Consider the following 27,073-nt stretch of genomic DNA (forward strand, 5'->3'; position numbering starts at 1 on the left):
CCCTGATTTAAGGAGTGTGACCGGAGAGCTCACCGCGCGCGCACGCGCTCTGTAGCAAGGCATGCACTGAAGGAACTGGCAGGTAGCAGGTAGTGCGAGCTTTGAGAACAGGCATAGTTCCTAGATGCCTCACGGGTTAGACCTCCCCCAGCGCTCTGGCCTCATGCAGAGGTTTAGAGCATTGCCCAGGATGTTGCCCGAGACAGCCTCTGCCAGTGATGCTGTGCTTACCTTTTTGTGTTCCCACACTCTCTCCTTGCACAACTCCTTGTCCTGGTCTCCCCCACAGGCTCAGATCCTGCTGGGCTGCCTGTAACAGCAGCCTCTGCTGTCTGTAGGGCTTCCAGGGAGCCTGGCCTGCTTCTCCCTCCTGGCTCACCACCTCTAGCTCCAAAAGCTCTCACATCTGTAGGCAAAGTCCCCTCCAGGGAGTCCTGTTTCTTCTCCTTACGGTTTTACAAAGTTGAGCAGATATGTCACTGGTGGGGGAGGGGTCGGGCCATCAGAGGGACCCTTTTTAGGCAGTCTCTCAGCCACAGTACTAATGATGGCCCTAATAATAATAGTACCTGACATTTATTGAGTATCTACGGTGCTTGTTACTACTGTCAAACGCTTTAGCTCAGGTCCTTCTTTCCTCTACTCCTCTCAACAACCCAGTGAGGTATGTACTGTTGATGCCCCCAGTTAAGACGGAGGCCGAGAGTGGACAAAGAGCCTGTTGTTTCACTGTACTCTTATCAGGAGACCTTCCTCTTCAAGGAGAGGGACTCATAAAGGTCCCTGAGGCAGAGGCGGCCTTGGTGGTCAAACCATGTCTGTTGAGAGAGGAAGGGTTGGGATGAGACTGATGGGGTCTCAGTGAAAGCTGCTTCTTCGGCAGACCTTTGGTTCCAAGTTCCAGCTCACAGACAGAAGGCTGCTCCTGTGCTCTGCTCCTAACATATCCCTGGATGAGAAGCGTGTGTCAGTCCCACCCGCCTCACCCTCCTGCGTCTGTGCAATGAGAGTGGAGGACGGCACCCCTCTTGTTTCCAAGTTGTTGACTTAGGATGTCTCTCTCTGTGGGGTAAGGAAGGTGTCTACACTGCAAAGCCTTTTCTAGGGGTCTTCCGTAATGCTAGGCCCCGAGGAGCTAAACTGTTGCCCTGTGCTCCAGGCCAGGGCTCTCCTCCTCCTCCTCCTCTCCACTCTTAGCTGGGATGGGAAGCTCTTGCTCACCGACAGTCTGAGGAGCAGGTTGGGAGGTGGTGGTGACCTGGCTGCCTTGGAATGTGTTGTCTTGCTGTTCCTACAGCCTGTCCCGCCACCTGTTGCAGGCTGCTATTGGAAGGGGTTGCCCTCTTAAGAGATACCTTTCCTTTAGAGAGTTAGGGGTCAGCACCTAGTGTGAGGAGACACTTCCAGCATGGCTGTGTTCTGAGCCCGTTACTTGGAAAACAGCTGAGTGGCAGGCATTGAGCCACTTTGGAGAGGCCCAAAAGTAACTCACCCTGGATTGTTCAGATGGGCTGGCCAAAATAACCCTGTGAGCTCGCCTCCTAAAGCCCCCATTTTATCTTCAAACGTGGGGAGGGGGAAGGTATTTAAACAGAGTTGGCAGAGGTGAGGCACTGGGTAATGCTGGGTCAATGGCTGAATCTTACCAGGGGCCTCTTGAAGAGAGCGGGTCTGCTATAGATTGAGAGGGTGTAGGAGGGTATGGAGAGATGGAACTGTGTTAGGGTCTTGAGACCATATCCCCTCAGAATAACAAGTGGGAAGTTTCTCCACTACATGAGGGAGGTGGTACCTCGTGAGGTCAGCCACAGTGCTGGGGACTGCCTAGCTCTGAGCTGATTGCTTGTTGGAACTTTGGTGTGCTCAATTGTAAAATAAATGGCTTTCAGATTATCTGGCTAAGGTGACAGGAGTGTGGATGTGGTGTTGGGGGTGGGGGATAAAGTTTGTAGGACAGCCCTTTCCAGACAGAACCAAACTGTCCCTCTGCATTCCATGGTCTTCAGCTAACCCTTAGATCTAGTACTTGCCATCATCTTGCCTGGTCCTTGACATTCTGTGTCTACTCCCAACCCAGCACATCCCACATCTACTACACTGACATTCAGCTCTTTGAGGGTGGGGGGCTGCTCCTGGTTTATTCTGACCTCCTCTGTGCCTACTCAAGATCTCTGAGCCTGCATTGATGGTCCTTTGTGTTGGCTGAGTGAGAGCTCAATGCAGTAGGTGAGGTCTTAGGACAAGGCGGGTGGGGGGGATGGGTGAGGAAGAAGAATTGCTGTCTGCTGGCAGCCATGCCCAGTCCTCAAAGAATCCAGACTCAGACAGCAGCTCATCTCTGTGAAGCTCAGAGGTTCACAACTTGGCTTCTAGGCCAGCCGGGCCCACGTCTGCGGGCCTCTGGTCAATGGTCAGTGGCAGGTCTCCGACAGGGGTGCAAAGTGTGGGGTAACGTAGGTGATTAGGATAACTGCTGCTGTGGGGCTAGAGAAGGACTCACACACCCTGGACTGCCCATGCTCCCCGCTTGGGTTCCTCTTAGATGCTTAGAGATAGGCTTTGGACCTGGGACCTCACCACTCCTCAGCTCTGTGACTTCCACTTTCCTGACAACTCTCATGTAGGAGGGAACCCAGGAGATACCCGCTCACCCCTTCAGGAGGAGGTACAGCATTTTGTAAATTTACAACAATCTCTGCTCTGATCATGGTGTCTGGCCTGGCCTGGCCCAGTCCTTCCTTAACAAAGGCTCTTAGCGGCCGAATGGCTGAAGCTCCAGCTCTAGCACTTCCTCCTGAGATTTCTTTTTCTTTCTTTTTTAAGTTAGAAAAAAATTATTTTGGCTTATGGTTCCCGAGGTCTAGAAGTCCACAATGGCGGGGAAGACATGGCATGCTGTTGGGAGCAGGGAGCTAGCTGATCACACTAAATGGAGTTACCCTATAGTGGAGTAAGTAACAAGACCTCCACTAGACACCTCAGGCTGAGAAATAAAAAGGTCAATGCCAGGGATGGCTAGTGAGGTCCCATAGACCCCTAAAATTACAGGCTATTGCCAATACTCTCGGTTACCTTCCAAAACTTGATGGTAAGACCCTATTGCTATCTGGGATTTCTTTGTAAGATGCCTAACCTTCCTCTAGGTTCAGGGATCAGGGATCATTGTTGACCCAGTTATCCTCATAATCATTCAAATAGACAGTAGGTGCCATCGTTTTTATTGAAACGGAAAAAACAGGTGCACAGAGATGGCTCTGCTCGCCTAAGGTCTGAAGGCCAGCACGTTGGTGGGAGTGGTATTTGAACACAGGACCGTAAGTCACACTCGATCTTTTCAAGAAGCCATGTGCTCAGCTGTGTCAGCAAAAGCCCTGTTGCTTTTACTCCCATGATCTTTCCCTTAGCTTAGGGTGACAGCTTCCATAAGCTTCTCAGTCTGGATTCCTGGAGTCCAGGGTCCTCAGCCCCAGACCCTGTTAGCTGGGGTCTGTAGGCAGACACCAGGGAGGAGGCAGAGATGTGGGCTCTGAGCCACTGGGCTGTGTGGTAGTCTTGAGGAGTCACCCTGGCCTGAGAAACTGGGATGAAATATCTGCATTCTACATCACACACCCCACTCGGGGGTCCAAGGGCTGCTTGGCTTTCTGAAGTTTGTAGTTGCTCTGGTGCTTCAACCTGGGTCCTGGAGAGTCTGTAGTAGAGGTCAGCCTTGACCTTAGGGGGAAGGGGCAGCCACAGCCCTAAGGTTGGTGTCAAGATTTCTATTGGTTTCAAATGCACAAAAGTCATTGGGATAATAATACCTGGGAAGCTGCAGTTTAGGATCTCTGATTGTTTGCTTTAATTTCCCTTCATTTTTGAATAGTGATTTGCTCCCACAGGTGAAGCAAAGGCTGTATTTGGAAGCGTTTCCTCCTGCCTCTGTCTTGGACCAGATGGCTACTGTCCCCAGAAGCAGCTGTGGTTTCTGTGGGTCTCTCTGGAGATGATCTACACACACCAGCAGACATGTATAGATGGAATTTTAGAATAAGCATCTGCACATTTTTCTGTCTTTCATGCTGCTCTTTTCCACTTAGTGGACTATTTTGGGAAACCTATGTGAGTATCCAAAGCACTTCCTTGTTGGAAATTTAATTTTGCAGTTGGGAAGAGTTCTATCCCATGGATGCAACAGACACCATTTTTCTATTTCGCACAGTTCTTCAGTGGGCCACACAGTGGACCTCTGCAGATATGCACACCCATGTGACTGCAACCCTTAAGAATGGGGCTTCAGAAAGACCCCCTTTGCTCCTTCCTAGTCAAGGCCACTGTGCAGAAGTCACTATCACCTCTGTTTTCTTTAAAATGTGGCTTGCGGGCTGGAGATGTGACTCAGTGGTAGAGTGCTTGCCTAGCATGCACAAGGCCCTGGCAATGCCAAAAATGTGTTGAGGTGTTACATTGGAACTGGATCACAGGGTATTTTGAGGATAATGCATATGTGTAGTAATTGCTCAATAAAGGTGATTGGTGTTCTTACAAATCCCTGGCTGGTGCTCCTGCTGCTGCCTCTGCTTGTACTCTTCAGTTCTACCCCCATCTCTCTCTCTCTCATACACACACACACACACACACACACACACACACACACAAGTACACACTTAATACACTGTTTAGCCACGAAGACAGACTGAGAGGGTCACTATGCACAAGCTAGGTGGAGTGAATGGCCCCATTGTTCCTGGACTGAGTCCTTGGAGTCCTGCAGGTGTGGCACTGACCAGGCCTGGGCTGTCCAGTGGGAGAAGTGACCTCAGTGTCCAGACCACAAGCTTGCCACCCCTGGCAGGCAGGACAACCATTCTTCAGAGAGAGGAAGGGAGAGAGTCTGAGCTCCTGCTGGCCTGGCGAGAGAGGCACTTTGCCTACACACCCAGTATCTCTTAACGGTTAGTCATTGCAGGGGTGGAGGGGCTGGATTAGACGGTATTGATGTTGTAATCCCAGCTCAAGATTTGGTCAAAAGAGCCTCCAGGTGGCCCTAAAGACTGAGGAATGGGAGATGTCCTTAGTGGATGTCTTAAGCGTTACACCCTGGACTCCTGGACATCTTTTTGGTCTCTGTGGCACTGCTTACATAGGCTTGAGCAGAGTAGAAGGCCTTTCCCAGCCGTTCAGGCATTTCTGGGCCTTGTATCTGATGGAGAGAAGGCTTGGACCCTGAGGGAGCTAGATGATGTGGGTCTTGTTTTTGTTGGATGAGGAGGCTGGCTGCAGTTGCAGTTGAAGAAGATCCAAGCTCCTCCTGGCCTGGTACCTACTATACACTTCCTTGATTCCTGAGTCAGGGTAGATAATGCCCTTAGAGCTGGTACCTTGGATAAGAGGCTGGAGTACAGGTAAGAGACATGGTCAGTGAATATCTGTTTTTCTCTTCTCTCTCCCGGGATGAGTAAGTGTGGGTAGTCCTGTTGAGGGTCCCATGGAAGCTCCAGACCTCCATTACCAGGTCTTTCCTTCTTCAGGAAGCACCCCAGACTTCCCTGGTGTGGCACTCTGGACTGACACTCCAGGTCATCCTGCTATAGCATTCCTGAGAAAGACTTCAGAAATGGCCCTGGATCACACTGCCTCTTGACCTTCCCCCCTTTGATTCCTGCCTGTTGGAGGCAATGCTTACCCCTGCCCTGCCTGTTGCCCTTGCCTGCAGAGAATGTTCCAGAAGTGCCTCCAGCCTTCTCAACCCCGGCCAGGGCTTGCTGAAAGGTGGAGCTGGGGACCAGAAGGTATCAAACCCCTTGTCTCTTCCATGAGCAAGCGGGGTGGGCAGAGGGGTAAGTAGGAGGGAAGACTGGAAAAGGCCAGGCCAGAGGCCAGGGAGGGGCATCAGGAGTGGGCTTCTCAGACAAGAGTCAGGCTTCCTGAGGGCTTGAAGTGTGAGGGAGTCGTGGCTGTTCTAGGTAGCTCTTACTCCTAGGATATGGTCTCGGAGTCCTTGTGGCCTCAGATAGTCCCAGAATAAGCCCTTGAATTACTTCCTGGACCCACATACTGCCATTCCCTTTCTATCTCTGCCAATTAGAGGCCTTGCCACAGGACTTGGGGCTGGTATTGCCTGCAGTCTCTCTCTGGCACTTGCCAGACTCTCAGCTGGACCGTCAACTCCGTGCTGAAGTGTCTTGTCCAGGATTGAGTGCAGGAGCAGGGTGGGTAGCCACAGGGCCAGGAGCCTATCTTCCCTGGGTTCAGCTTCTCTTCACCGTGGAAACAGCCCCATAGAAGCCTGAGAATTACACAGGGGAAGAATTTTTAATGCAGCCCATAATCATCCTCTTCTGCTATTTGCCTCCAACTTCTACCACCCCCTGCACCCCAGGGCCTGTGAGATGCTCACAGTATCATCTTGTTAGGTCAGTGGCAGGATTGCAGGGTCACAGACCTTGCTGTTTTGGGTCAAGACTCTGTAGCCAGTGTCTCAGGATCTGGCTCTGGTGCCAGATCTATGGTGATGGTGGTGTTGGTGGTGGTGGTGGTGGTGGTGTTTGTGCTTAAATAAGCCAGACCTGGGCCTGAGGCCGCCATTCCACTCCCACTGCAGGAAGGTGGCGAGAAGGTCCCAAGAGCCCAGATGTCCCCAGCTAGGCCCCTGAGTCTTTTCACTGAGTAAGGCAAGAGCCAGCAGAGCGGGCTGGGAAAGGCTTCTTCCTCAGAAGGAAGTGGACATTTGGCCTTCTTCGACCTCTCCTTCCTTTCGGGAACTTAGGGGACTTGAATACCACTTACCTTGGCAAGCGTTTGCTGAACCACATGAGGTCAAGGAAGGAAGATAAAGCCTGGAGGCTCGGGAGCCTGGAGCCTGCCCCCTCTGTCCCAGTCCCCAGGTCACTCTGCCTCCCTGTCCCTATCAGACCCAGGGAGGCCAAGAGCTTGGGGTAGGGTGGTGCTGGGAGCTGCTGGTAACAAGTGTGTCACAAGATGGCAGTTGTAGTCTGGTCTGGCTCCTGACCAGAGCAAACCCTTGAATTTCTCTGTTCCCTCCCTTCCAGGATTTGGTGGCTTCCTTTCTTCTCCCTGGGGGACTTGGGTCTGTAACTGGGAAGGAGGGGACTTTCTGTTGGAGTGGCTTGAAGGAGCAAGACAGTCAAGAGGGAGAAGGGCTTTTGTCCAAGGCCCCTGGATTTGAGGTCAGAGGTTAAAGGCTACAACTGCCAGAAGGAAGAGCTGTTTGCCGGGAGGTTCCTGGAGACAAAGGTAGCAGAGTTGCTTTGGGCCCCAGGGTACTGGGGAAGGTGGTGGTCTTCCTGCACTCTGGGGGGAGGGAGACCCTCGAAACCTCCTGCAGGAGCAAAGAACACAACAGATAGCCAGTGGTGATGGCTGGTGACCGGCTGGCCTGGGGCCAGCACAGTGTCCCTCTACAGCAGGGGGACAGCTTTCAAGCGGCCTCAGCTGGAGGACCCGAAGGATCAGGAAAGGCTTTTCCTTTTCCTTTTCCACAGCATAGCCTGTTGAAGCTATGAGCTCACCGGGTCTGGCGGCCTCTGGCCCCAGAGAAGCGCAGGGAACAACAGCTTACTATAATACTGAGGATCTAACTTGTGTCTGGTCACAGGTAAGGCTTCAAACACTTGTTTCATTTCAACCATGGAGCTATTGCTCTCATTTTTCTAGAAAAGGAACACATCTGAAACAGGGCAGAAGCAGAAGTAGGGAAGTATTAGAGGTCTTTCTCTCAGGAAGCCGTAGACTTGCGTGGAGGCTGAGCGCATCTCCTTGTGGGTAAGTCATTTGCCCCTTTTGGAGTCCCAGCTTGTCCACCAGTGCTCTCACTGAGCAACCTTCTTCAGCAGTGGACGTGGGGTAGGCTTACCTGCTGGGCCCACCTGCTTTGCCCAGGCTGTTCTGGTTGGGACTTTCTCTACAGGGACTGAAGCGCTTGGGTCTGGAGTCCAGGGACAGCTGGGAGTTGCCCCCTGCATGCCTGTAGCCTTATCAGCGTCCTAGGGAGACACAGGACACAAAGGAGCTCTGCTGCACATCTGAAATCAAAGCCCGGGCCATCAATCTCTCAGAGTCGACTGAAATAACAAGGTGGGTGGCACAGACTGCCATCACATGGACACTTGAAAGAGATTAAAACACTGGGATCCCAAGTCCCAAATCCCTTAACAAATTTCCAGTTGCCTCTGAGACCCAAATGCTGGGGCAGAGGAGGAAATGACTCACATTGAATTCTTGGGAGACCTGTTCAGGGGCTCTGGTCAGGGAAGCACCTATGTCGGGGAGATGCTGAAAGCCCCACCCTCGGCCCACCTGGCCTCCGGTCCTTTCCATAGATACTTCTTTAAACCAGGCTGGCCCAGTGTGGCCCCAGTGGGAGGCCCTGGCCTGGCTACTTACTGTATATCTAACTAGTTCTGCAACCTGGCAGGTCACGTGACTCCTTCGGCTCCCAGTTTGTTCATCTGTAAAGTGGGAATGGCAATTCCTACCACATCAGGCTGCTTTTGAGGATCCAACAAAGCGATCTCAGCCATATTACTAGCAGTCTCTTTACCTACCGTCAAAGAGTCAGGCTGGCTGCTCTTTCTTCCTTTGCCTTGTATGCCCTGTTCTTCCCACAAACTCTAGCTCCTGGAGTTTTCTCCTCCTCCAGAAGCCCTTCTGAATGACCCTCCAAGGCTTTATCTTCCTCTGACTTACTAGGTCACTTCAAAAAATTCACATTTCCAGTGACAATTCTTTCTGAAGTTTTTTTTTTTTTTAAATAAAACATTTGTTTTAAAGTATGTGTGTGTTATGTGTCTTGCATACAAGTGTAGATGTGCAGTGGAGGCCAGAAGAGGGCATCAGATCGCCCTGGAGCTGCAGCCACAGGCAGTTGTGAGCTGCCTGACATAGGTCCTGAGATCTGAGGAGTTCTCTCAAGAGCAGTCTGTGCTCTTTACTTCCACTCCCCACCCCTCACCAGGGACTATTTGCTGTTTCATTGCGTGCTCAGGAGCCAAGCTTCCTGAGCACAAAGCCTTTGCATCTGTTTCTCTGCCCCTTTCCCTGACAGCACTGGCCACAGTGATTTGCACATAGTAGGCACCTAAGAAACACTTATTTTCATTATGTGGGGAGATTCCAGGCGACAAGAAACGGAATCGTGGTGCTCCTGAGACCAGGTCTTTGTCTGTTTTTAGGGTTTGAATATGTTTTCCTCCAATTCCACTCCATCTTCACATTTCAAGCACACCCTCCTCTCCACCTGAATTACAGCAGAGTTTGAAACATGAGTTGCTGGGACCTGAGAATGGGAGATAGAGGAGGCTCCAGCTCTGGCTATTCTTGTCTAGATGAAACTCGGGCGGGGATTAACCTGGGTGAGAGAGAATGTTCTGGTTCATCCAGGGTGATGGGAGCCAGGTTTTCCATGGAGAAATGGGAGGGAGTCTGAAGCCTGGGGTGCTCCTGCAAGCTTGGCTCCCTCCTCTTGGCCATTTCAGAACACAATCACCTACCAGTGGGGTGAATAGGCGACTGAAGCCATGCGACCATTTCAATGTTGGGGCTGAGCCCTGCCTTGAGTGGGCAAGCCCAGTAGGGCTCCTGGACACAGCAGGGCTCCTGGACACATCAGGGCTCCTGGTCACGGCTGCTGCTAGAGCTACTGCTTCAGGGGACCGCATGAAAGGTGGTGCTCGCTGCCTTCTCTGAGGAGGTTGTGGGGGACAGGAGCTTATAATTAGGAGCTGGCAACTGTAACCAAGATAAATGACTGTTTGGCTTCCTGGGACCCTTGGGGCAGGGGCCTTCATGCCATCTGATTGCATGTAGAAACTTTTGTGAAGATATGCCTATTGGGGTCTCCCAGAGAATCCAAGACATTCTATTATTCACTTAGTGAGCAAGCAAATATTCCACAACCAACCACTGCCATGGTTAGGCACTGTGTGTTCTACATCTCTTTCACTCTCTGGCGTTCACAGTAGCCCTAGGAGATAAGAATCAGTATCTCCATTTTCCCCATGAAGAAATTGAGGCACAAGAGAGGCTGCATCATGCAGTCCCACAGCAAACCCACAAAGGCCCCTCTGCCCTGGGAGGCCTCATTTTCAAAACCCTGGCTGTTCTCGGCACCCGTGTCAGGAGTGATCGACCGTGGAAATGAGAGATTCCAGGAGAATTTAGCGATGTTCGAGATGGGAGCTCAGGGCTCTCCCACTGCCTTGGGACAATCTCATGGTCAGAGCCCTCCAAACTACGTACCCATCTTCAGCCAGGGAAACAGGCCGTGGTGGGGCCTGGGTTTGTATGTGGGGAAGCCTTGGTGGTGGATAGGCAGAAGCAGGTTTTCCTTCCCCTCCTGCTCAGGGGCCACAGTTTACCTTGTTTTTCCTCCAGGCCACACTGAGAGTTCAGGGGTCTGTTTGTCTTGTCACTGGCTAGTGCTTGGTGCTTATGACATGCAGGAGATGCTCAGTCAATATTTGTGTAGAGAATGAAGGACCACGGTGATGCAAGGGCTTTGTTGCTGTCCTGGTTCCACCAGGGAGGCCAGATGTAGCTCGGCAGGAAGGGACCGGGTGGAAGGCTTCCTCCAGCAAAGAAACTCTAGTGTCTCACCAGCTCCTCCCGGGCCCTGCCGAGAAGGGATGACAGTCTCTGGGGCAAGAGAAACATTTCTACTTGGGGGTGAAGGGAGCAGGACCAGGGAAGACGGGTATGTGGTGGAAAGCTGACTCCGGTTCTGGGTTCGGGAGTCTCTGCTCTGGTTCCGCTGACAGAGGATAGCTATTGGGACCCAGGGTCAGGTTGGAGCTGTAGCCAGATTTGGAGATCCAGAGGTTTTGGCTGCATAGATAGAGCGGTGCCTTCCCTCTTGGGGGTGCGGGAGAGAGGGCAGGCCAAGAGGTACCGAGGCTCCTACCGCTTGGCCTCCTCAACTCGGAGTGGGCGTGGCTGCCCCTGCCCGGTGGGGGGTTGGCCCCCAGTCCCCTGCTTGAGGGGGTGTCCCGGCGCTCGAGGCCTGGGCTGCGCGGGGGGCGGGAGGGCGCGCGCTGACGGGGTGGGGCGGAGAGGGGGCGGGTGGCGCTGGGGGTGGAGCCGGGACCGCAGCGCCTGCCACCCGCTAGCTCGGTGTTGAAGCAGCGGCCGCTGTTTTAGGCTCGGGGACGCGAGGAGGGTGCTCCGTGAGGCTCCGGCCTCCGTGGCTGCTACTGTCCTCCGGAGCCTGGGGTTGCAGTGCTCAGGGTCCGGATCACTGGCCCTGCGCCCCTCTGACCAGCGATCGCTCTCTTTCTCTGCCCGGGAGAAGGCACTGTGCTGCGCCAGCCACCCCGGGCTAGAGCCCCCGGGCCATGGAGAGGGGCCCGTGAGGGACGCGTGGAGGCGGAGGAAGAGGCTCGGGAGGAGGGAGGCCGAGGAGCAGGGCGCGGGAGGAGGAGGATGCCGCCGCCGCCGCCACCGCCACCGCCACCCGCGGGCTCCCGACGAGCCTGACTCTAGACCAAGGATGGAGCCGGCGCTGGGCGCTGCAGCGGCTCCCAGCGCGCCTGCCACCAGGTATGGCCGGGCCCCGCGGGCTCCGGGGAAGGCGGGAGCGGACTGCACCGCAGCAGCCGGGAGGGGCGCGGGCGCGGCGGGAGACGCCCCTAGCTCGGGGCCGGTGTCTCTGGGCGGTGCGCGGAGGCGGTGGCGGGGGACCGCAGAGTGCTGGGTGCTGGGAGGGGCTGGCTGGGCTGGTAGACCCGGAGCGCGGCGATCGCCCCAGCCCCTCCTTGCCCCCATCTGGTGAGGGCAGCAAACTTGGGATAAGCGTCGGCCCGGAGCTCCCTTTCTGCTGCGGAATGCACTCGGGTGTCTGCTCCGGGTTCACCATCTCACAGCTCGACTCGGGGCTGCCAAGGCTTCCAGAGACCCTGAGGTTCCGGTGCCTCCTCTAACTTTCCAAACCAGGCTTACACCCTGAGGCAAAGCACTGTCCCAGCTTCTTGCGTCTAGCCTCGGTCTTGCATCCGCTCCCACTATGCTGTGATGGGATGGGCCCTTAGGAGGCTGGGCTGCCTGCCGGTGCAGAGCCCTCCACGCCCAAACAACCCTAGCTCCTCTCTGAGTAGGACAGGGGTGGAGGGTTGGGGTCGGGGCTCGGGGAGGTTGGTCAGCTCCTCTCAGGCTCCAGGAAGGGACGCAGTGTTTGACTTTACAGTAACAATCGACTGTGGCTCTAGCTGGGATCCATGGGTTAAAAGGCCAAGCTATCTGAGGAAGGTAAGACCTCACGGTCCTGCTGGGGCGGAGGCGGGGACGGGGGGCGGGGGGGGGAGCACTTTGGTTTGATTTCAGGGGTCTCACTGTGTCACCTCTCCCTACTCCAGGCCTACCCTTTCTCGGGATTACATTCCTAGTTCTGGCTTCCTGATGGACTTAACAACTGTTTAAGCAAGAGGCTCCTGGGCACCAGGGAATCCAGGCATCCAGGTGCTAGGGATGTTAGAGCTGACCGCTGGGAGGTTGAGGCTGGGACAGGGAAGGTGCATGTCCATTCGGGAATAGGAATTCAGCCCAGTATCTGGTGGAACCTAGGGACAAGAAGGGACCTAGGATGGCGGCAGGAGGCAGGCATTCTGGATGGGCAGGGAGCCGCTTGGGAAAGCCACAGAGATACCAGTGGGTGTAAGAGGCAAGCAGACAGGAAGCTTATAGACCAGGGAGAGAGATACTTTCCCTGGTTCCTCAGCCCCTTAGGTGGGGCTGGGCTGTCTCACAAAGAGACCTTACCTGGCAGGCAGTTCCCAGGCTCCAGTCCCCAGTAGCCGCCACACTTCGAGGCATCATGGTGACCCTGTTTTCTTTTTTACAAAGTGCTTCTGCCGTCATGACTCACACTCTGGATTCACCAGGGAGAGATCAAGCTTCCAACCTATTCTATTCCCCGCCCTCTTGGGGCTTTAGGGAGCTGCTGGGGAAGGGAGGGGGTGGATATGTCCTTGGGTCTTGGACCCCTGCAGGGACCTGTCACCGCAACCTTTGACTGCTTGCTTGTTGTCCCTGATCTTGGTGAGTGAGTGGCCCAAGAGCAGCCCAGACCACAGTGTCTGTGGGGAGAGGAGAGGTGTGTAAGTAAGAGAGAGCCGCCGCTGCTGACCCTCCCGGTACTGCTGGGCTTTGAGATCTCACCTCCTCCCTCACCAAACACCTTGTTTCCTCATCTCAGTGCGGCCGACCCTTTCCCATCCCCCCTCCCCTGACTTCAAATCCCCATTTCCCTCTTTGCTGAGTAGTTGTGGAGCTTTGGGCTGATGTTTTCCTTTTGAGCATCCTAAGTTATCCCCCTTCTCTCTGCCCTGGTCCCCAGGTCACTTCTCCTCAGAGGATGGCATAGATCTCTGTGCCCTCTCCCAAGGACCCTAGCTCCAAAGGGAGGCTTGTGTGGAGGGTGCTAGTGCAGGTAATACCCCAGGCTGCCCCGGAGGAGGGATGTATCTTTGTTCCACCGAGTCTGCAGGAGCCCTGGGTGTCAGGTTCTCAGCGAGGTCTCGTTTGTGCCCCCCAGGTCCCTCTTGCTCATCTGCTGTACCCCATCCTTACACATTGGGAGTCTGAAAGTGTGCGAGGAGGGAGAGCATTTGATAGTCATAATCTGGTTCTGAGAAGGTCCCGAAGCCCTGAGTCACTGTATGGTTTCCATGGAAACAGACTTGTTCAGAGGACTCGGTGTAGCAAGGCATTGGGGGAAGGAAGGGAAACATATAGTAAAATCAGGCTCCACAAGTGTGCTAGAGCTGGACCAACTCCCTTTGCTGGGAAAGATAGATGGGCAAAGAAGGCTCTGATCTCCCCAGAAGAGAGGCTGCCTCTCTCCATGGGCTAGGATTCTCCCTTGGGGGCCACTTACTGGCCAGCAACCGACACCTCCATGATCTAGGTTCTCAAGCTTCTGGTGACCTCTCAATGCCTCAGTTTCTTTCTCTGTAAACTGAGGGCCATAGCAATACCTACCTAATAGGCTCCTGAAGGTCAAGTTCATTAATGTGGAACACACAACAGCACCACAGTGTGTGATGGGAGAGTGTCATGGTTACTTACCTAATGGGGAGAGGTTCACCAGGCTCCCTCCCCTGTGTCCCAGTTGCTGGTCTGACACCTGCCAGGGCTGGCCTGCTTGGGAAGAGTGGTCCTTCACAGCCCTGACACCCCTGCCGGGAATCAGGCACTCATTTCTTCTCATAGAGATTTACTTTAGGCTTTTTCAGCCTGGTGCTCTGCAGCCTGGCTCTTTTGGAGACTTTCCCTGCCCAGGAACCTTGTGAGAAGAAACCCTCCAAGGCCACATGGCTTTGCTTCAGCATCCTGGGGAAGAGTTGCTTGCTGAGACCCTTGGGGCTAGGACAGAAGAGGTAGAGGTAGAACGGGGCCCTGTGGCAGAGAGAAGGGCTCAGGCCCCTTCCCCTGATTCTGGGGAGGCTGGTCCATCTGGTTATGAGAATCAGGGTTGGGAGCACAGTCCTTAGGTTGGAGCTGGTAGGGTTGGGAGAGGTTTAGGCTAACAGGGCCAGCCCCAGCAGTATGGGGGCAGGGGCATGGCCTAGGAAGATTCAGGCTGCCAGTGACACACACAGTCTCCTCCCTGAACCCCGGTTGTCAATGCAGCACACCCATGGCCTGCAGGGCCCTCTCTTGTTAGGTGGAATCCTGTCCCAAATCCCCTCAACTCCCTCCACCCACCCCTACCTGCTATCTCAGCTGCAAGGGAATTATCTGCTGCCTCTTCTATTTTACAGACGCCCAAAATAAGATTCCTGGGGTTAACCTGCTCGGCCAGGCCAGAACCCAAGCTAGCTGTGACCTCTCCCAGCTGCACAGCAGGCGGGGGGGGGGGGCGGTGGGGGCGGGGGGGATGCCCCTTTCCTTCCCTCTAGCTCTCCAAGGAGCTTGGCAACTGCCTTCCACCCCCACCCCCACCCCCGTCCCTGCCAGCTCTCGGGGTCTTGCCTTGGGTCTCTCTGGACCACTTTACTGTCCTCATTGGTGTTCACAACACCTTACAATTTAATATCCTCTGCAAATTTCATTAACGGACTGTTTACTCCCTCTCTCAGGATCATTAATGAAGATGTTAGATAAGATGTGGCCTGGCACGGACCCGGCAGCTCTGCCCCCACTCTCAGACTCTTTGCCTTCCAGCCCTTGCCCCTGGCCTTGCCTCGTCCACTCAGGACTCTTGGGACATGTCCCCTCCTGCCCTTAGGCCCCATGACAAGAGCTGAGGGCCAAGTCTGTTTGAATTAATTTTGTAAGATTACTCGAGGCACTGTATCAAATGCTTTGCTAAAAATCAAGATATATTACCCTGCCTGCATTTCCTTCATCCACCAGTCTTGTAATTCTATCAAGAAAGCTATCAAGTTTGTCAGGCATGATTTGTTCTTTATAAATCCCCACAGTGCCGTGTGGGGGCACAGGGTTCCCGCAATTTCCAAATGTTTAGAGATTCTCTCTTTGTGTTTGTTCCTTGATTAGAGCTCGAAGGGCTGTGAGCTGGGGGTTGCCGGTAGCACGGTCTCCTTCCCAGGGATGTGGAGGAAGGCAAGCCCCCTCCCCGCCCCCCCTTCTCTGGAGTCTCTGGGACACCAGTGAGTTGTTGGGACTTTTGAGTGTGTAGGTGCCCCAAGATGGACACTGAGGGAGGGATCCCTGGAGCTATCCTTCAAGGATTCTGCAGGGTAGAGAAAAGGACAGACATGTCTGTGCTGCTGACATTCTGAAGACAGCACTAATTGAGTGATGGCCACAGACCCATCCCTGTGCTGAGAACTCACTTGATTCATTTGAGCCCTGTGAACCGGGCGTGGCCTTGTCCTCCCGCGTGCCAGGCTCAGAGAGGGTCAGGCTGCCTAAGACTGCGGGTCTGGCTTTCCCCCTCCAGCATGGACGATGGACCAACAGGGTCAGGAAAACTAAGTTGGGGGCAGGGTTCCAGAAATTGCAGGAGGCCAGAGGGAAAGGAAAGCTTATAGGTAAGCTTTAGGTGTGATCCAGCCACCTAAATGCTCTTTCTTTAAAAGGGAAATTATATATTCTTAATCTTATTGTGTGTGTACATATGTGGATGTGTGCGTGCCACAGTACCTTTGATGAGGTCGAAGGATAACTTGTGGGCGGTTCTCCTTCTACTGCATGGGTCCTGGGTATCAAACTCTGATCATCAGGCTTGGTGGCAGTCACCTTTACCCGATGAGACATCTCTCTGGCCCGTTATATAACCTTTCAGAGTCTTACCTGTGAAGCAGACACAGCTGTGTCTGCACCCCGAGCTTGCAGGCGGTCCCTTGGGGTGATGCGTGGCAGCCACACCACGGTTCTGAACTCTGGGGGAACAGCTACGTTACACTTTACTCTAGAGGTCTTTGTTCACAGCAACCAGAGATGTTCGTTCAACTTGTCATGAGCATGGGGAGAGTGTGATGCTCCTAATTCTGTCACCTGGGAGAGGTGGCAAATGAGACGCGCAGGCATGTCCTTGGTACCAGCCTGGGTGGCAAGGTCTAGGTGCAGAGAGAAGGGTTGCCTCCCCAGGCCTTGAGCTTAAACCCTGCACCCAGTCCACCCAGTTTCAGACCTTGTAGTTACAAAGTCATTCTCTGATGTTCTCTGGCTGCAGCAGACGGTGACATTCCTGGGTCATAGCTTCTAGGTCATAACTCCCCCAGAGCCCTGAGTTGGGGTGCAGAAGGTAACAGAGCCATATCCACTTGTGATCATCTTTATTCTTGTCATTCATCAGGGAAACAGTGGGAACTCTGGGAAGCGGTGAGATAGTCAGATCCATTCACACGGCAGGGAACCCTTGGGAAGAACCACAGGTAGCCCCTGTCCCCAGCAGGTGACACCACCAGAACCTGGTCTGGTCAGTAGGTGTAGGATTGAGGATTGATGGTGAGGTCATGATTATCACTAGCTTATCTGGGGTGGCCTCCTTGGTCCTGGCATTCCCTGCATCAGCCCCTTGGTGTCCTGGTGCTGACTGGTGTTCTTAGGTGTGGCCTGGGGCTTAAGCTCTGTGGTTGCAACCAGGTCTTGGGTCATTGCAGTTGAATGGGTGTCCTGGCCTTGCTGTATAGACAAGCTGTTTTTGTTGGACTTTGGACTTTCTCCCTACTTGTGGGGTCCCTTGGTGGGATCAACCCCCTGTGGGACCCAGGTCCACGGTCATCTCTTTGGGTTGGCTCCATCCTACCTAAGACTCAGGGCTTAGGCGAGCCTTGGTGCTTCATCCTCTCTCACTCCCCCAACCTCCAGCTCGTGTGCACACAGGGCAGGTGGGCCTCTTGCAGGTGGCTGGAGACAGGGATCTAAGGATGCAGAAACAGGACGTCACTCTGCCAGCTGCCAGCTGCCAGCAGCTGCGGGTGCTCAGGCTCCTGTTGATGTTTTCTCATCCTTGAAGTTGGGAGGATGACTGAAGCCCAAACCAAGCCAGGATCCAGTGGGTGGGGCCTCAGTACTCTTCCGACTGGCCATGGCCATGCTGAGGGGGGAACAGGAAACCGGGGCCTTTCCGTCTGGTGCTGGGGCAGGTTCCGCCTCTCATAGGCTGGCCTGGCTGAGACAGGGACCAGCTTTCTGACTCATCTCTCCTCCCGGGTTCCTGTACACTAGGCCCTTGTGTCAGCACAGGAGGGCAGTCATTCACCCCATGTCAGGGAGGCCTTGGCTCCCAGGCCACCAGACACAGGACAGAAGCAGCTTCCTTCCTCTAAAGCTGAAGTCCCTGCAGGTGGGACTGCGAACATTTCCAAGCCAGGATTGTTGTGATCTAGGTTAGTCCCTGAACTCACACCACTGGACACCCCTTCATGGGTCTTGTCTGTTCAACTCGCCCCCGCCCCCCCCCCCCCCCCCATGTTGATCTGTTCCTATCCTCAGCCTCTGGCTTCCTGCTTCCGGCTGGGATCGCTATGTTTCTCTCATTTCACACCTCAGAGCAACAGAGGGCAGCAGGGGTTGAGCATTTGGTTCAGAGCTTCTGAGCCACCAAACAGCTGGAATGAGGCTCCCACCCAGCCTCCCTGGGCAGGTCTTTCCTCCAGGCCGATGACAACTTCACAGAGGGGCTCGAGACGGCCGAGAGGGTCCTCGTGCCCTCAGTGCCAGCGCTCATGAGCACTAGCATGACCTGCCTGGAGACTGCAGCGTGCCTTTGGTGAGAAGATAAAGAACTAGTGACCCTCTCTACAGTTGGCCTATCTTGAGAACCCTGGCCATAAGACCCGTTCTCGCTGGGGATGCTCAAAAGAGGGTCTGGTTCTGTCGAAGGGCTCCAGAGGTCGGACACAAAAACGCCTGGCTCTCTCATGCAGATCCTGCAGGGAAGACCTGCAGCCCTTACTAAAGTTAAAGTGGAGACGGGTATGGCACCAAAGGGAAGCTCTTTGCCTCCATTGTCCCCTGGACAGGTCATCACCCTTGCAAGATAACTCTGTCCTCCATCCTGCTAATTCTGCAGGATGCTCCAGCACACGGTGTGGTGGGTATGGGAGCTTGGGTTCATGGTGGTCCGTGGCTTTGGAGACCTCTTGGGAGATCTAGGGATCCTAACCTCTATTAGCCAGATATCTTGCAATCACACGCTTTAACTTTTATCTCATGGATCCTGTGAGGCATGTCGCTCAGTTGTTTTCCTTTTCCCATTGGCTGCCAGGAAGCTCTACCCCGTAAGCCCACAAGTTACTTGGCATTTGGAACTGATCCGGCTCCTTCTTTCAGACTTTTCTGCTCCTGTTTTCTCTTTGCCTTGTTTTCATCACCTCATTTTCCTTGGGAGGAAAAAAAAAATCCCCTGGATGTTTTGCTTTTTTAAACCTTAACCAAACAAACATCCGTGGTGGGTCAGAGCTGGCTGAACAGGTTTAAACATGCAGTTTCCTGAGGTCGCTTTCCAGCTGAATTCTTCCCTGCCCAAGTCCCCTGCCCCTGCCTGGATGTCTGCGTGGTACCGCGGAGCCCAGGAGTCCCCGTGTCCTGGCTTTGTTTGGGTAGCAGATATTCAGGCTCACTTTCTCTTGCTCTCTGCGCCCTGCTCCCCAGGCTGTTCTAAAAGGGGTTTTAGGGAAAAAAGTCACTTGTCCAAGTTGAGCCCCAGTCACTCCCTGCAGCCTTCAGGTCCCTCTAAGGCCTTGCTTATCCTGGGTGGCCTCAGCAGCTTCCAGCCAACCATTGGCTCTCATGTCTACCTGCGCAGGGTCAGTGCTTGGCTGTAGGACAATGGAGTCTTGACCAGACGTGTTGACAGCTGGGGAGGAGAAGGCCGATAGGCATTGTCACCAGAGCTAAGGAGGAAGCACTAATGTGCTACACACCAAGGCTCCACACCAAGGCTGGGGGTAGGTGTCGGGGACGGTTTTGGTTACCAACCCTGTCCTCAGACACCTCTCCAGCTCTTCCACAGGGATGAGGTCACTCCCCGTGAGTATCCCCAAAGATAATAAACTCAAAGCTGATTGTCAACAGTGCCCATTCCTTCATAGCCTCTTAGCGTCTCTCCTCCGGGGGTGGTTCATGCACCGTGCCCTAACCAATGGCCCAGATGGACATGTGTTTTGACGTTGCTTTGTCCTCCGCCCCTTCTGTGAGCACCCTTTGCCCCAATTGTTTAGACAACCCGGGGATGGGAGTGTCAGTAAGGAGGGAGCTCAGATTCTGTGAAGGAGGGCAGTAGCCTGCACTCTGGCTCCAGGAGTTCCCGAACACTTCCAAATTATTGAATGTGTAAAACTGGGCACAGGTGGCATTTTCTGGGAAGACGGACTGTGTTTCCAAGGCGCCCGTGGAACAAACAGGGAAGGTAAATAGCCTCGATGTGGTTTGCTGAAATTCCACAGGGCACCAAGAGGGACTTGGCTAAGGGCAGAGCCCTTGGATCCCTGAGCCTCTGGGGGACAGTCTTGGACGGCGAATGAGGCTGGGGCTGGTGGTTGGTGGGGGATGACAGAGACACCGAGCACTGATTTCTTCTGGAGAGTGACTTGAGTTTTCCCACTGTCCACGGGGGTTTCCTTCTGTCCCATGTGAACGTGGCCTCAACTGGCCCTGAATATGGTGTGGGCACTTCTTAAGATAGAGAGGTCCTTGTTATAGGCTCTGAGGAAAACTCCAGGGACAAAGAGGTATGGGCCAGTGTCACTCATCTAGGGACAGGCAGAAGCTTCAGGCCAGTCCTGCTAGTGGCACTCTGTTCAACACCGCTTCTCCAGCCTGGGCACTATGAGGGCAGGGCAGTGGGGGAAGGCCCCAGCTAAAGTCAGGTTGCCTGTTGCTACTTGCCTCTTGGTGTGAAGCCGAGGAAGAGGTTCTCTGTGGATCAGAAGCCAGAATCTGGATGGAGATACCATCATCACAACTTACTGCAATCTGCAACGTTCCACCTTCTACTCAACACAGTACCTTTTGGCTTCCCATTAGGCCTGAATTTCGAACACATCAAAAAGTCAGTTAGGAGGGTGTACTACCAGTTCTGGCCACTAGAGGGAGGCAGAAATATCATCGCAGCAGCCTAGAGCAGAAAATTCTGGCAGGGCAAGTGGTTTGGGAAACAGTGGTGGACAAAGCCCTACAGAGGTCTGCCTCTGTTAGAGCAGACTCTAGGGGTGCCGATAATTAGTTCTGAGACGCTTTCCTAAGGCAACAAGCAAAGCAAAACTTATTTCAGAAATCTAGGAGAGGTTCCCGGTAGGTGAACGGTTGAACTGTGGTCCATGGGGCTGGTGCCAGAGGTCACTCGTCAATTGCAAGGCAGGGTCTTGTCATAATCTGGGGCATGAATAAATATTTCAGGTCATTTAAAACCACTGCTCTGGTTAGGCCACCTTTACAGATGGTAAAAGTGAATTCAGACCCAGCTGGTGCTTAGCCGATGTGTGCGCCCTCTGACTGGCAGGCTGGTGTGATGGTGGGCTTGAGCCCTTAGCTGCAAATTAGAGCTCCCCTGTGCAACATTCTCCACTCCCAACCTGACTGAGACTCTGCAGTCCAAGCCTTCCCCTGTGTGGTTACTAGGCCCTCTCACAGGAAGGTGGGATTCTGGACTCCCATGCCCAAGGTTTGACCCACCAATGAGGGAGGCCATATCAGAAGCTCCTGGAAAACCGGGAAGGTGTATGGGCCCCTAAGTCGGGCTTGGAAGACCAAGGCATTGAGAAATCTCTTGTAAAAGTGCATGCTTGCCTGGGAACAACAGGACCTGGCCCTGGGGACTCTGGTTTCCAGGACAAATGCCTCCAGCATACCAAGGACCCTTGGCCAGCTCTGGGTTTGGCTGTGCCAGGCTGGCAGCAGAGCAGAGCACTTGCAGTGGGTCCTAACATCCTCCTTCCTGTTCTCATACTCTGGCTCTGCCCTCCTGGAAGGTGGGCACATGGCTCTCAGCTGGGTCTCAAACCTGTGCCCACTGTACCAAGGCCATGCTGTACCTTGAGAGGAATTTCCTCACCTTGGGAGGTGAGGTGTGTCTTTGAGCACAGTCTCAGCTCTTAGACCTGTCTTTGAGCTTCTCCTAGTAGGGTGGGAAGGGAAATTGGGGAAAGAGCTTGAAATGTCCGTCCCCTCCTGGGAAAGATGCAAGGCTATGCTCTGAAGAGAACTCAGCGTGCATTCTCTCTTTAGAGCTGGAATTGCAGGGTGGGAGTGCTGAGGGTCAGGGAAATCTGTCTTGGTACAAACCAAAGGGAATGAGGTAGAGGTGGGACTGGAGCAGACCCAACAAATGGATGTGAACACGACTTTCAGAGCATGTAGCCTGGGCTAGGATCTTGGCTCGATCCCCTTCTTGGGGCATGAACTTGGAAAACCTATTGTAACCTGAGGTGCCTCAGCTTCTTTTTCTGCCCATTGGGTTGTGAGGTGCTGACCAATGGGGTGCATGTGCCTGAGGGTGGAGCATTCACCCAAGAAGACTGGGAGTGCTGACTTGTTGTGGCTTTTGACCAGTGCCTGTTGGTCTAGATCACTGGTAGATGCCTGTGAAGAAACATGGCAGAGGTCAGTGGAGTCACGATGGGAGAAAGGGGGCTCTGTTGTTGCTGGTGTTTCCTGCTTGGAAGAGTGCTGGGTTTGCCATGGGGCATCTGGCGGGACCTGGGATTAAAGTAGAGAGGGCTCCCTGCTACCCTCAGTCTTCTCTCCATGGGGCAGTGTCCTCTGCCGCAGGGGCGAGGTTGAGTGTGGTCCAGACTGTGACTTCGATCACCCTGAGAGGTTCCCAAGAATCTGGACTGTGCCTCTTTCCCTATTGACTGCCTCTTTGTGGCGACCTAGTACTGATTCCTACATGTGGCAGTGGAGTTTCACATTTTAAATGGGACTCCCAGATCTCAGGCCTCAACAGGCATGGCCATTTTGGCCCAGACGCTGTGCTTCTCCCCAGGCAAGCAGAGTCTGCAGCTCTGCTTTCTTCCTTGGAATGCTGGGTCCACGGTGAAGGGATGAGAAGCACTGGTCAGACTCTGATTGCAGAGGGACTCAGGTCCCTGCTAGTTCCCATTTGTGAGCCACACAGTGGTCTTTAAATTCTCCGTCTGAGCAATGGAGTGGGCCCCTGTTCTGCCAGAGCAGTTTGTAAGGAATGACAGGGTACCCCAAATGGCATCTCTGTTTGCTTGGGAGACAGGGGTCCACTTACCTGTCCTCTAGAGGAGTCGGCACACGGCAGATTGTGGGAGGGGATGTGCACAAAGGATACGAGTTTACCTACTAGCCACAAGCCAACCACTAACAGACACAATGACAAAGGAGAAGATGCATTTCAGGTCTCAGAATTCACCCCCTTCTGTTCTTGTCCCTCCCACGCTGATTCATGGATGAGCTGGGGCAGTGAATCTGGTGCATGTTTGAAGGCCAGGTGTGCTGACGCTTGAGGAATAGAGTTGTGGCTTGGAGGGAAGGTATACAGCTTCCAGATGGGGGTTAAAGCAGGCCATAGGCCCCGGGAGGCTCTGCTGCCTGTGCTGGGGGCTGGTAACCTGCTTACAGAGTGAATTTGCTCATTTGGATAAAGGGCTTAGCCCTGTGTGAGCGCTTAGTAGGTGTTAACTAAAGCCACGCTGGCTTTGGTGCTTTACTTGGGCTTGGTAAAGTGTGTCTTTGGCTTTTAGGTAGCTGCTGTGTGTGCTGCATATGGTTGGAAGAAGACGCTTGTCCCCAGCTGTCCCTGTGGAGCTACCTTCTAGACCTGAAGGCCCGGGTTGACTCACCTCCATCACAGGACCAGTTGAATTCTGGAAGGTCAGGATTGTTTTTATTCATTTCCAACACAGAGCCCATCTGCGCCTGCCACCTCAGGCCCTTGGGCATGCATGTTAGACAGCTCCTGCCCATAGGGGCCCTGGTATGGGAAGAGAAATCATGGCTTGTTGAAGGTGGGCAGGGGTGGGCAATAAATGTTGCAGCTTCGAAGTTGGGGCTTCATGACTCAGGGGTGGCGTTAGATCAGCTGGAGCTCTGAGTCTGCAGTCAACGCAGGGAGCAGGCAAAGTCATGTTTTGTGGTCTGAGAGCAGACTGTGGGGCACAGAGACGGGCAAAGAGAGGGGTACTGGAGCCCAAGCCCATCTGCCTGCTGTCTCCGCAGCCCCTGGCCACGGGGCTGAGGTGCAGATCACTGGACTTCCCGGACAGGCTGGATCTGAGGCACTGGCAGCTGAGTCTCTACTGGGCAGCAGTCCTTTTTTGGTAAGTGTTGAGCTCCCTGGCACTGGGTCTGGGGGCAGCCTTGGTATCTCTCAGGACCTGGTGGCTGAGTCAGCATCCCTTGCAAGATGCTTGGGGCATGCTGTGAGCCCATGGCATGCACTTCCCATTTCTCCCTTCCTCTGGCCCCTCCTTATCCTCCTTTCTGTGGTCCAAAGGGCTGAAGGGGTGTCTTGGAGAAGCCAAGGACTGTTTCTCTGGGCAGTGAGCATCACTACCTCACAGCCAGAAACAAACCTTGGGTCCTGGGCAGAGCCACATCCCAGCAACCTTTGGGACCTGCCCTTGTTTCAGGCCAGTTGACTTACACCATCACAGGGGCCTGCAAAGTCCATATTTGGAGGTAGCTGGGTTTCCTCTTTTGCAAAGTAGAAGGACCATGGACTTTTACTGTCAACTCAGAACTCATGGGGCATAGGGGTCCCTGCTCTCAAGGACTTGTGTTTGGGGAGAGGAATTTGGTGTGCATCCTTCCTCTAAGGGTAGGTAGAGGATGGAGAGAAAGACCATTGTCTGGGAAGGTGGGTATCAGCCTGTGTGATTAGAAGATGATGTTCATGATGGAGGAGATCCAGCAGAAGTCACAGGCAGTGGTAGAGTATGGCATGAGGCACCCCCTAAGTACCGGAGTTGGGGGAGTTGAGCTTTGGCACAGTAAGTGGGCTGGGCTAGGGAAACCAGAGCTCACTCTATGAGGCCTCTGTGATCACAATTTACTTAGCTTTTGGGGCTCAGGGAATCTGTCTGTTTAGCTCTTGGAAGCTCCCAGGAGACACCAAGAAAATGATAATCTAGTGCAGGTTTTGTAGATCCTAGGGGATATGTGAGCACTGGGCAGGGCCTGGGTGTTTTCCTGGATTCCACGGAGCCTCTTGGCATGTAAAACACTTAACCCTTGGCTGTCCTCTGTCCACAGACCCTGTGCCTTAGAGCAGCAGCCCCATGACGGTGTCCAGCCATGCAATGTTCCTGGAAGGCTGTCCTCCTCCTTGCCCTGGCCTCCATTGCCATCCAGTACACCGCCATCCGCACGTTCACCGCCAAGTCTTTCCATACTTGCCCTGGGTTGGCAGAGACTGGGCTGGCAGAGCGGCTGTGTGAGGAGGGCCCCACCCTCCCCTATAACCTCTCTAGGAAGACCCACGTGCTCATCCTGGCCACCACACGCAGTGGCTCATCCTTTGTGGGCCAGCTCTTCAACCAGCACATGGATGTCTTCTACCTGTTTGAGCCTCTCTACCACGTCCAGAACACACTCATTCCCCGCTTCACCCAGGGCAAGAGCCCGGCCGATCGTAGGGTCATGCTAGGGGCCAGCCGGGACCTGCTGAGGAGTCTTTATGACTGTGATCTCTACTTTCTAGAGAATTACATCAAGCCACCTCCTGTCAACCACACCACTGACAGGGTCTTCCGCCGAGGGGCCAGCAGGGTCCTCTGCTCCCGTCCAGTGTGCGACCCTCCGGGGTCCCCTGATCTGGTCTTGGAGGAGGGGGATTGTGTGCGCAAGTGCGGCCTGCTGAACCTGACCTTGGCAGCTGAGGCTTGTCGTGAGCGCAGCCACGTGGCCATCAAGACTGTGCGGGTGCCTGAGGTAAATGACCTGCGAGCCCTGGTGGAAGACCCTAGGTTGAACCTCAAGGTCATCCAGCTGGTACGAGACCCTCGTGGCATCTTGGCTTCCCGGAGTGAGACCTTCCGGGACACCTACCGACTCTGGCGGCTTTGGTACGGCACAGGGAGGAAACCCTATAACCTGGACGTGACGCAGCTGACCACAGTGTGCGAGGATTTCTCCAGCTCCGTGTCCACTGGCCTGATGCGGCCCTCCTGGCTCAAGGGCAAATACATGCTAGTGCGCTATGAGGACCTGGCCAGAAACCCCATGAAGAAGACAGAGGAGATCTATGAATTCCTGGGTATCCCCCTGGACGGTCACGTGGCGCGCTGGATCCAGAACAATACTCGGGGCGACCCCACTTTGGGCAAGCACAAGTACGGCACAGTGCGCAACTCTGCGGCCACTGCCGAGAAGTGGCGCTTCCGCCTCTCCTATGACATCGTGGCCTTCGCCCAGAACGCATGCCAGCAGGTGCTGGCCCAGCTGGGCTACAAAATGGCCAACTCGGAGAAGGAGCTGAAGAACCCGGCCGTCAGCCTGGTGGAGGAGCGCGATTTCCGACCATTCTTGTGACCCGAGTGTGGTGGGGGTGGGAGGCAGGTGGCTCTGGTTTTGCTGACGTGGACCTACTATGGACGGTTTTTTAACTGTTGCCTTATCTCCCTCCTTCCTCTCCCACCCTGTCTGTGTGTCCTTCCCACCCTGTCTGTGTGTCCTTCCCACCCCTGCCCACTCCCCTTCTGCCTCTTTTTGCCCCTGAAATTTGCACTATGTCTCGGAGGGGAATCACTGGGGCAGAGGGCGTGTGATGTGGGGTACGCCCCCCACCCCATTCAGACACAAGGCTGTTGGGTCTCTATGTGGATGGGGACAATGTTTACAGGCACCCACTCACACATTCACACGTGCACACAGGCACACATGAGGAGAGGCACCCCAGCACACAACTTGTAGTTTTGCAGCTGTCTTCTCAAGGTAAGAGGATGGCTACAAGGGGACCACCTCTCCCCGGTTTAGGAGAAGAGTTCCTCCTTCCCCCGTCCCTGCTTCCTGCCCCAGATTCCCACTCCCTCCCTTGGAGCAGGGCACCTGTCTCTCCTGTGCACCTTTGCCTGATGGTGAGCAGGGTTTTTACTGTGAGGTGAACTGAGACTACTTCCTTTCTATCTCTGGTTTGTGATGAGCTTGTCTGTCTGAGTCTTGTGGCTACCCCTGGACCAGTAATGGCTAATGAATCGTAGAAGTTTCTGATTGATCTTGGGGTCCCTCTGTGATATTTCTTTGTGCCAAAAAAAAAAAGACAAAAAAAATGTGGATCAGTTTGCTAAATGAAAATTGAAATGCTTTATTTGTGTTTTCTGTAAATAAAAGTGTGCAGTATTGTCTGAGCGTGATTTGGGGGCCTTTGAATGTTAAGCAATGGGCTCTGGATATTCCTTGCTTTGGAGATGAGATGGAGAGGGAAAAGTGAGAATTAAATGAGAAACCTGCCATTTGGAACTTTTTTTTAAAAAAGAACTAGAATATTCTTTTTAAATTCTTTGATGGTTGCGTATATACAAACGATCTATCATGACCATATGAATCCCCAGCTCCCCTCCCACTTCACCCAGGACCCCCAGCTCTCCCTTTCCTCTCCCTCTTGGAGCTCCTACCTTTCAGCTCTCTTGATGGTTTGGAGCTTTCAGTTTTATTCCCTTTTTATCAGCCAAGATGGGTGGCATCTTCTGGCCAGGGT

At 54.0% G+C, this 27,073-nt stretch overlaps 1 protein-coding gene and 1 long non-coding RNA gene across 6 annotated transcripts; one reads left to right on the forward strand and one right to left on the reverse strand.

The window, feature by feature from the left end:
- Positions 1 to 3,201: 3,201 nt before the first annotated feature.
- LOC128100711 (uncharacterized) lies at positions 3,202 to 13,419 on the reverse strand. 3 transcript variants are annotated; one of them, XR_008214893.1, is made up of 4 exons: positions 12,751 to 13,419; positions 10,359 to 10,612; positions 7,856 to 7,985; positions 3,202 to 6,268 (listed from the first exon to the last, which is right to left on the reverse strand). It is a non-coding gene; the product is annotated as an uncharacterized LOC128100711 (long non-coding RNA). The 3 variants fall into 3 exon arrangements; XR_008214892.1 differs by lacking the exon at positions 12,751 to 13,419 and having other exon boundaries at positions 10,240 to 11,005; XR_008214891.1 differs by lacking the exon at positions 12,751 to 13,419 and having other exon boundaries at positions 10,359 to 10,993.
- On the forward strand, positions 11,118 to 26,729 carry Chst1 (carbohydrate sulfotransferase 1). 3 transcript variants are annotated; one of them, XM_052723248.1, is made up of 4 exons: positions 11,118 to 11,535; positions 23,121 to 23,250; positions 23,596 to 23,696; positions 24,631 to 26,729. In XM_052723248.1, the coding sequence occupies exon 4, from the start codon at positions 24,673 to 24,675 to the stop codon at positions 25,906 to 25,908; it is 1,236 nt and encodes a 411-aa protein (XP_052579208.1). In that variant the 5' UTR covers positions 11,118 to 11,535; positions 23,121 to 23,250; positions 23,596 to 23,696; positions 24,631 to 24,672; the 3' UTR covers positions 25,909 to 26,729. The 3 variants fall into 3 exon arrangements, with proteins under 3 accessions (XP_052579208.1, XP_052579209.1, XP_052579210.1); XM_052723249.1 differs by lacking the exon at positions 11,118 to 11,535 and adding an exon at positions 11,649 to 12,240; XM_052723250.1 differs by lacking the exon at positions 11,118 to 11,535 and adding an exon at positions 12,334 to 12,450.
- Positions 26,730 to 27,073: the final 344 nt, after the last annotated feature.

This window comes from Peromyscus californicus, unplaced genomic scaffold (assembly GCF_007827085.1).
Source record: "Peromyscus californicus insignis strain IS unplaced genomic scaffold, ASM782708v3 Scaffold_7__1_contigs__length_154581171, whole genome shotgun sequence".
Classification (NCBI taxonomy): domain Eukaryota; kingdom Metazoa; phylum Chordata; class Mammalia; order Rodentia; family Cricetidae; genus Peromyscus; species Peromyscus californicus.

Excerpts from the sequence above, each read along its gene's own strand:
- Chst1 (XM_052723248.1), top strand. The coding sequence starts at position 24,673 with ATGCAATGTTCCTGGAAGGCTGTCCTCCTCCTTGCCCTGGCCTCCATT.